This window comes from Sarcophilus harrisii, chromosome 2 (assembly GCF_902635505.1).
Source record: "Sarcophilus harrisii chromosome 2, mSarHar1.11, whole genome shotgun sequence".
Classification (NCBI taxonomy): Eukaryota; Metazoa; Chordata; class Mammalia; order Dasyuromorphia; family Dasyuridae; genus Sarcophilus; species Sarcophilus harrisii.
Window position 1 is genome coordinate 242,889,425 of NC_045427.1, and position 9,948 is coordinate 242,899,372.

The following is a 9,948-nucleotide window of genomic DNA, read 5'->3' on the forward strand; positions in this document are numbered from 1 at the left end:
ACCATAGAGCCAATAAGAATTCAACTGATCAGTTTTTGGCCATGACAATGATTCAGATCAGTTCTCCCAAGGTTAACAACTGTGGGCCTAATTTGAATTTCAGAAATTCTATCCAGCTTTAAAGTAATTGGTGTTTCTAAAACTTTAATTAAATTTCCTCTGTCTTTGGGTGAAATAGAAACATTTCTTTACCTTCATCATGCACTTATTGTAACCTCCTCATAATACAATGAATTTTCAAGATTGTGGGTCCAAATTCTATAGTTGTAATTACTAATGAATTAGAAGCATAAAGATTATCTACTGGAGTTGAGGATTTGAGCTTGAATCCCCCTTGGCTGCTGAGGGCAGAGAAAAGGAAAACTAGTGAGAGAATCATTGTAAGTTAAAAAACTTCGCTGAACTGTATTAATGATAAAAGTAATGGTTTACACGTGAAGAATAGGCTATCCCAAATAAGTCGTGCCTTTTTCACTCCCTCATGTTGTAAGGAGTCTATTATTAATTTGATGCCTAAATACATTTCTATAATCAGAGATAGGAATAAGTTCCAAAACTATGCAATCTTAAAGTGCCAGCGAGTCCAGTGTTACTTTTAAGAATATGCTCATGTTGTGAAATGACTGGAATATCAAAACAAAAGCATCAATTAAATGTAGTTTTTAAAAGCAATATGCCTATAATGAGGTTCCTATGCTTCTACTAAATTGATAAATTAATGACTTTTAATAAAAAAAAAAGGCAAACTTTTAAATGTTAACTTCTCTCCTTCCTCCCTTTACCTTTTAACACTTTTTAAAAAAAATCTTCTTGCAGGGTCCTAATGGTCCTGTTGGACAGAAAGGAGAGGTAAGTGATTGTCAAAAATTTGAACTTGGAAATTCTCAGAATAGATATGTCTATCATCTGGGGAACTTCATACCTGATTATATAAGGACCATCTCCAAGGATTCTCTTATATTCCTTTTATGATGATTCTTTTTTCTTTCTTTTTAAGGGTGGATCTGGGGGCAGGGAGAGATTGCACTTAACCACCTTTTTGATTAATTCTCCTATGGACAGGAACTTATGGTTCCTGCATACAGGAGTTAAGTGACTGCTTGAATATAAACCAATCCAGAGTAAGCAAAGCCGAATAGAAAATAATTTAGAGAAATGGGAGTGATTGGGATTAGACCACTGACTGATTTAAACTTTGTCATATATTCATAATTATAATAGGTGTCATATTTCTTGCCCTCAACAAGAAGGGTAGAAGGAGGGAAAGAATTTGGAATTAAAAATAAACATTTTCAGTAGAAGGGAAAAGGGAAGGAGAGGATGAATGAGTGAACTTTACTCTCATCTGAACTGGCTCAAAGAGCCATACACACTCAATGTATAGAAATCTGTCCTACCCTGTAGGAGAGAAATGGGAAATGGGAAGGGAGGAGGGTGATAAAAGAGAGGGCATCTTGGGAGAGAGAGTGGTTAGCAGCAAAATACTTTTGAGTATGGATAGGATGAAGGAGAGAGAAAATAAGAATAAGTCAGGGGAAATAGCAATAGTAATTGTAAAAAGAATTTTGAAGCAAGTTTCTCATTGAAGTAAGACCTTATTCAATCTAAAAGTTATTTGCAAATGATGGTTGAAAGAGCAATATTTTGGGGGAAGGAATAGTTGAATAAATTATGGTGTGTGATTTTGATAAAATATTTGATAAAATTTGATAAAATAATGTTCCATGGTAAATGATGAGCAGGATTCTCTCAGAAACAACCTGGAAAGTCCTCCATAAACTCAAGCAAAGTGAAATGTACTGTACACAAAGTAATAGTAATGTTTTAGGATGATCAGTTGTAAATGATTTTGCCATTCTCAGTGGTACAGTAATCTACAACTTCTCTGAAGAACTTATGATAAAAACTTCTATCCATATCCAGAGAAGGAATTGTTAAGTGTCTGAATACAGATTGAAACATACTCTTTAAAAATATATATATATATTTTTTCTTAAGGGCTTTTTTTTTTTTTAAGAGTGGAAGATCTATGTTTTCTTTTACAACATGGCTTTTATGGAAATGCTTTGTACAATTTCACATGTGGTTTCTTAATGCGGGTGGGGTTAGGGATAAGGGAGAAAATCTGGAAATCAAAAGTTTTTAAAAGAAAATGTAAAAAAACTAGTTTTAAATGTGACTGAAGAAAAGGATTAAATAAATAAAAATTTTAAAGTTTAAAATTAAACAAAAAATTGTATTATCATGAGGCTTAGAATATGAAGCACATGGTATATGCTCAGCAAACAATTGTCAGCATCCATGATGACAACAACTACTGGTAATTAGAAAGCATATTTTATGGGCATTAGCTGCACAGCACTTGTAAATTCCTATGAAAGACAGTTTCTAAGCTTTTGTTTGATAATCAGAAAAGCATTTGCAAACAGCTTGCAAAGGACTATTTTACAAACAGGTATGCAAACAGTAAGGAATCGTTTGTATATTCAAATTCTGAACATTTTTCCTCTGGTTTTTGTTTTTAGTCAGGTAGTAGAGGTGAGCTGGGCCCTAAAGGTATTCAGGGTCCTAATGGTACTACTGGTGTTCAAGGGCTCCCAGGACATCCTGGTCCAGCAGGGTTCCAGGGAGTACAAGGTGTCCCCGGAATTACTGGAAAACCTGGAGTTCCTGTAAGTATTCTTTTCGCCCTTTTTAAAGAGAGATACATATTGGAGTCTGAATGTTCACTGAATTCATAAATGGGTACAGGGATTGGGGACTGGATCTATGACGAATAGTAGGATTAAATACCCTCCCCCCCCCACCCAACACACACACCAGGGTCCTTTTGCAACGATAAAATGCTATTGATCCAGTTGAACTGTGCCCTGGATATCAAAAAGTTAACTGATTTGATTTGCTTAAAAATTTTTTTTTGATGATTTCAGGGTAAAGAAGCCAGTGAACAACATATAAGGGAACTATGTGGAGGAATGATTAATGGTGAGTACCAGGATCAGGACAATTATAAAAAACATAGATTTTCATCTATAATTCATCTTTTTTTTTGATCTTTTCATCTATTTAACGAAATACAAAATAATTGTACATCAAGAAAACCTCACTCCCCATCCTCCTGCTTCTACTTGTGTAGAAGCTGGTAACTTAGAGGAGTGAAAGGAAGGTAACTTTCCCAGCACTGCTGGTAGGATCAAGGGTGGAAAAATAGATAAGGGAAGGTGGGGAAGAACTATGTTTTTCCATGTTCCTTCTTACCTTAGGGTATTGTATTTATTAGATGAGATAGTGTACATGCAAATGTTTTGAAACTTTTAAATAAAGATAAGGTGGTAATGTCATTACTACCACCATCATGATTACTATTGTTACCATAGTGATTGGACTTAAGACAGAAATGTGGTTATTAGGAGGGTAATTAGTTATAGTGTTTCGATGGCAGACCTCAGAAAATACTCAGGTTCTGATGTAAAAGAAACAGTAGAAAATTAGTTTCATTTGCTGCAGTTGCCAGAGGTTGTTTTAGTTGAATTTAAATGGATTGTTTAAGATAATATATCACATGTGGGGCTGACAGAATTTATCTGGGAATGAAGTAGGTGATCAGTAAAAGGTTTTTTTAGCCTTGTCAATTATACTGAAAGATGTTCATGCTATTCATAGAAGGAAATTAGTTTTGGCTACGTGATTCAAAGAAAGAATATAAAACATTTCCTTCTAAAGGAAACAATTCTTAATATAATGCTTATTCTGGCTTTTTAAAAACTACTCGAGGTTTTAATGGTTTTTCTAAAGATATCTGTGATACATCATGTGATACATGAATTCTCTTCCATATGGTGTACCTACAAAAATTGACTCTTCTCCCGTTTTCTCCCCTGCCTTTCCCACCCTGGAAAAAGAACAAATTGCACAGTTAGCTGCTAACTTAAGGAAGCCTCTAACTCCTGGATCAATTGGCCGACCTGGTCCAGCTGGTCCTCCAGGCCCTCCAGGTCCAGCAGGATCTATTGGCCATCCTGGTCCTCGTGGGCCACCTGGGTATCGAGGTCCAACTGGAGAGTTAGGAGATCCAGGACCCAGAGGTGAGTTATAGTTCTACTGATATTGTGAATTCTACTGTGAACCTTCCCAACTTTATCTGCTTTCCTCAAATCAGAATTGCACCAAATCACTACAGACTACTTTATATTTCATTTCACTCACTTCCTGAACCCTAGATATTCCCAGATAAAGGTGCTAGGAGTTTAGTGTCCTGAATGGATTCATAAATAAGGAAACCAAGAGTTTGTTAGAAGAAATGAAAAACGTGAAGAAATTATGATTTCTTGTAAATTAGTGGTTTGGAATAACTCTAGTCAAACCAAAACAGTCACGTGCCTGATTTCTGACCTTTACTCTGAAGGCTCCCCTGCCTGAAGTGCCTTCTTTATTTTACTCTGGTGACCTGCTTCTTTCAAGAGTTAGCTCAAGTACTTATAGTATAGTACTTGCCATTTAGTTTATAAATTCCTTGAGGAAAGAAACCAATTCTTATTTTCTTTTCTATTTCCCCCTAAGGGCAACAAATTTTATATCATCTTAAGAACTGAGGGAAAATTAAATAATTGTAACACCACATAAGAATGATTTTGTAGAAAAACCTTCTGAAGGAAAATAGAAAAGCTGTATTAATCAATCAACAAAACAAGGATAAAGTTCCACAATACAGGGAAGAACAATTAAAAGTCTGAAGAATTCCAATGTGAATGTATTTTAGAAACCAGAAGCAGCATGGCACAAAGGGTAGAGAAACAGTTTTAAAAACAGACATTCTGGGTTTTGGTCTTGCCTCTAACACATATCATGTGAACCTAGCCATGTCACTTAATTTCTCAGGACTCTAGCTAAGCAGCTGAGACATGAAGAGATTCTGCATTAATAGAAGGAATTTCCTCCCCTGAGAATTCTCTATACTGATATATAGACCCTATCCCTATTTTGAAAATGTATTACTGATTAGTTTTAGTACTAGTTACAATTGTCACTATATGAATCTGAAATAAAGCCAGGTCCTTGTCAGATAAAATAAAACTAGAAAATTTACATGTAAACTGCATTAAGAAATGATATTGGATTCCCTAACACACACAGGTTTCCAAACACAGGTTTGTGATAAGTGAAGGAAATTTTAATTCAAACAAACAAAACATGAAAATAGGATATAAGTAATAATAATAATATGATAGCATTTATTTAGATCCTATTGGGTGCTAAGCACTGTTATAAATATTCTCTCACTTGATCCTTGCACCAAATCTAGGAGAAAGAGGCTATAATTATCCCTATTTTACACTTTAAGAAACTGAAGAAGACAAAAGTTAAGTAATTTTCCCAGGTTTACACATTTAATAAGTATCTGTGATAGCATTTAAACTTAGCCCTTGATGGTATTTGTGTGTGTGTATTTTAATGTAAGTCCAAGAATAGGAAAGTAAACTAATACTGAATATTACAGTTGTAGTCAAAGAATATGATTTAGAGATCCTTTTTCTTAGCAGAAGCATTCTGAATATAGATCTTAACATAGGAAAAATGTAACAATGCAAAATAATTTGAACTGTTGGAATTTTTAAATTCTCCATTTTAAAATGATCTTTAACATTTACCTCATTTTATCACTGCAAAGTCAGTTGTATACTGAAACTAAGGAAACAGCTAATTTAAAGGGCTTTTTCTTTTAAAAAAATATGATTCTAGGAAGTATAATTCTGATTTACATCAAAATATTTAGGTAATTTTTTTAAAGGCAAAAGTTTTCAAGATTAGAAAATACAGAATTACTTTCCAAAAATTTTCCCTTGCTTTTTTTTGTTTTAACATTAAAAAAAATTTCAAGATTATAGTATATTTTTAAACTATTTTAGAATTTCCTTTAAGTATAGTGATTTAGAAATGCCAACACTAGGGGGCAAACAATATTAAGCAATTCATTTCGTCAATTATACAAAGTCCAGCTTCTTTGTTTTTATTATTGACAATGAGTTTCTGAATCTTATGCATTATTAGAGCTATCAGCCAAATATTTTGATAACTACATTTTGATTTAATTCAGTCAACTAGTTATTAAGTGCCCAGTACATAGCAGACATGAAGCTAAGCACAAGGACTTATTTTCTGATGGGAGAGACAATATAAAAATAACCAAATATGTGTATATTATATACGCATATATAATAAATTGTGAATAATCAATAAAGGGAAAATACTAATATTAAGGAAGCTCAGGAAAGGCTTTTTGTAGGTCTAACTTTAGTAGAGACTTGAAACTAGGGAAACTAAGAGGTGAAGATAAAGATGGAAAGAATTTCAGGCATAGAGGACAGTGAAAATGCACAGTGAGAAGGTGGAATTTTTTATTTGAATCTGCTATTGAATCAGAATATATAAAGGGTGTAAGGGTACGACCACCAGAGAGATTTTCATTGTTATCTTTGTTCTCACACCCTTTGACATCATACCTCACTATCTTCTTCAATCCAATAATCCAATAATAATACCTTTCTACTTGCTAGCAAAGCCCTCGACATGTGCCCTTGATCCCATTCCTTTTGCATCTTCTCTGGCAGATTGCCCCAACCATCATCCCCACTCTAATTTAGTCCTTCATCAACTCCTTGTATCTTCTCTGCTGTTTCAAATGTGTCTGTCTCCTTCATCCTTAAAAGAAACCTTCAGTGGATCCTCCTATGCCTGCCAGATATCTTGCATCTCTCCTTTTTTTCAGCAAGTACCTTGAATAACTATAAATATGTATACATATATTGTATTTAACATATACTTTAACATATTTAACATGTATGGGACTAACTGCCAACTTGGGGAGGGAGTGGAGGGAAGGAGGGGAAAAGCTGGAACGGAAGTTTTTGCAAGGGTCAATGTTGAAAAATTACCCATACATGTTTTGTGTATAAAAAGCTATAATAAAAACAAAAGACAAAAAACAAAAACAAAAACAAAAACAAAAACAAAAAAAAAAAGATTCTACCTTGAGTATTTCAGTGCGCGAATTTCTTTCTCTGTAACATTCTTGCAACCTTCTCTCCACCAATAATCACTACTTTAGGTATTTACTATCTTTTGTCTAGATTTGCAACAACTTTTTAAATTGGACTCCTGCTTTATGTGTCTCCCCACTCCATTCCATTTTGCATGCAGCTGCCAAAATGATTTTTCTGAAGTGTTGTTTTAACTAATATGACTTTTCCCCAACCAGTAAAATTCTTGTGGTGTCTGCCCCTCTCTTCCTTCTCCACCTTGAATCTAGGATTAAATTAAATATAAGGTGTCCTAAAATTCAGTGTAGAGCTAAGCTATTAAAGCTTATTAAAAATCAATAAAACTAATATATTCTTTAAAATTGGGACTAAGACTTTTGGGACACCCTCTATAAACTTTTGTTTGGCATTTAAATTTCTTTACAACCTCATCTCTCTCTTTCCAGGCTTTTAACATATCACTCCTTACACACTCCATGGTCCCTGTAACATCAGGCTACTTTCCATTAAGCACAAAGCTCTGTTTTCCATCTCTGTGCCTTTGCACTACTCCTATGAGGATTATTTTCTCTCCTAACCTCAAGATGATTAGAATCTGGCTCCCTTTAAGACTCAGCTCAAGTGCTTCCTTCTCCAGGATTTCTTTTTCAGTTCTTCCAAATACTAGAGTCTTCCCTTCTGAGGCAACTTCCATCTATTCTGTATTATTATGCATGTTTTCTTCTTACTAAAATGTAAGCTCTTTTGAGGGCAGGAATTTTTTTCTTTGTATCTACAGTGAATATATTGCTGAGCTTGGACTCAGGATGGTATATCTCATCTGTTTTCTCATCTGTAAAATGGGGATAAATATCTTCCAGGGTTGTTGTAACAAATGGGATCACTGTATAGCATTTAGCACAGTGTCTGGCATATGGTAAGTGCTCTACAAATAATAGCTATTATTATAGCACAGTACCAGACACCACAATAAATGCTTGAACTGAATTACAATGTCAAGGCAATTAATCCCTCTGGTGAAATCTCAAAACCTCCTTATTCTCTGTGCTTCAGATTTTACTTCACTTGTATATATTCTTTTATCTTGTCTCCCCTGGAGACTGGATACTAAATACCTCTACCCCAAACACCACCACAAAAACCAAATAACTTTTTTATTTATGAAAATTTCTTTTTACAAAAGTTTATAGAATTCCTCATTTCACTTTATTTTCAATTAGGTAACATGTCTTAAAACCACACTACACCGATATCCCATTTTGTAGGATTCCACAGTTATTCCTATAAGTGAAGTTGTTTGTAACCTTGTTTAAATATTTAAATTCTTAAAAACAGATCTGTGATTTCATCAGAGAGGGTATTCCTTTACTTATATAAACCATAATCCCTACACACCATAGTAGATCTCTTCATGAGTTGCTTTGGTCAGGAAAAAATGATCATCTGGTGATCAAACTATTTCTGAGAAGTCTCTCTGTACTTAATAAGGCTGATGCATTTCCAGCTTGGGAGGATCAGCTAGACCTTATGCTTCACTGGCATAGTTTCAGACAATCCAGAGTCATGTTCACACTAGAGTGAAGCATAAGATGACTTTCTGAGTAATAACAAACATAAAATGCTATCAAAATTGGACATACTGTAAAAACAAAAACCCAAGATAGTATTAAACATTTATGCTTTAACTGTAATTGGAATTATAATAATATGGTACTAGAAAATTTTCAAACTCATTGGGATCTTGTTAGAAATGACAGTGCTTTCTTCATTCAATACAGGTAATCAGGGTGACAGAGGAGACAAAGGAGCTATTGGCATAGGCATTGATGGGCCTGATGGAGATCAAGGACCTCAAGGTATGACAACACTTTGCATCTTTATACAGTCTGTGGCTGTATTGCCAGCAATTTAGTTTGCTGACAGAATATTTAAATAAAACATTTGTTTGAAATTTAGTTTTTTATGAGAAAAATATTATCTTTGGCAAAGCATAGGTAGAATTCTTCAAGGTAAAAATAAAATGATTCCTAGATTAAAATCTTAACCAACTTCCTTGAAAAGTTTGATGAAAATAATCTTATTAAAGACTTTAATAATCATTTTAAATAGTATGAAACAATTATCTGACTACATAGTTCCTTACCAAAGATCTTCCTCCTATATAAGTGTAAATTCCTTCTTACCTGGAACCTCTTTATTGACCCTAAAATCTCATGGTCAAACATATGTTGTCATTTAAATTTGAATAAACATATGTTTTATGGAGTGGTAGTGGCTAGTTCTGAGTTACACATGAGCAAGGCAAAGAGTAAACAGGCACTTGACAGCAAGAATAAACATAATCACTTAACCAAACTGATAATGTAAGAACTGTATCCAAACTCTTTCTAATTTTTTCTCCTTGCAATCTTTCTTAAGGACCTCAAGGCGTTCCTGGAATTAGTAAAGATGGTCGAGATGGTGCCCATGGTGAACCTGGTTTTCCAGGTGATCCTGGCATTCCTGGTGCAATTGGTGTTCAGGGAACTCCAGGGATTTGTGATACCTCAGCCTGTCAAGGAGCTGTTATAGGAGGAGGAGGGGAAAAATCTGGCCCTAGAAGCTCATAAAATGTAATTTAAAGAAATGGACCAATGACTGAATATTTGAGTAAACATTGAATTATGAAAAGACAAATTGATAGACAGTATTCCCTTACTAATTTTAATGAGCTCAAAATTGTACATGGTAATTCAACTCATTGAAGCACTATGATGAAAAGCATTTTCAATACCTTATATATGCCCTTCTTTTTTTTTCCCCCAAAACCTTTTTATTAGGCAACAAATCTCACCTCTCACTTTCAGAAGGGTTTTATTCTTTTTACCATCTTTTCTCCCTATACATAACTGTCTATTTGTGTACAAGAATT

General features: G+C 34.2%; 1 protein-coding gene across 1 annotated transcript in view; it reads left to right on the top strand.

The window, feature by feature from the left end:
* Positions 1-9,806, top strand: part of COL9A3 (collagen type IX alpha 3 chain) — a 53,606-nt gene extending 43,800 nt beyond the window's left edge. Inside the window, exons 27-32 of the mRNA XM_023494457.2 lie at positions 817-849; positions 2,526-2,672; positions 2,931-2,985; positions 3,903-4,085; positions 8,816-8,893; positions 9,456-9,806. Coding sequence (XP_023350225.1) covers positions 817-849; positions 2,526-2,672; positions 2,931-2,985; positions 3,903-4,085; positions 8,816-8,893; positions 9,456-9,646 — 687 coding nt within the window. The 3' untranslated portion in view covers positions 9,647-9,806. The remainder of the gene's footprint in view (positions 1-816; positions 850-2,525; positions 2,673-2,930; positions 2,986-3,902; positions 4,086-8,815; positions 8,894-9,455) is intronic.
* Positions 9,807-9,948: the final 142 nt, after the last annotated feature.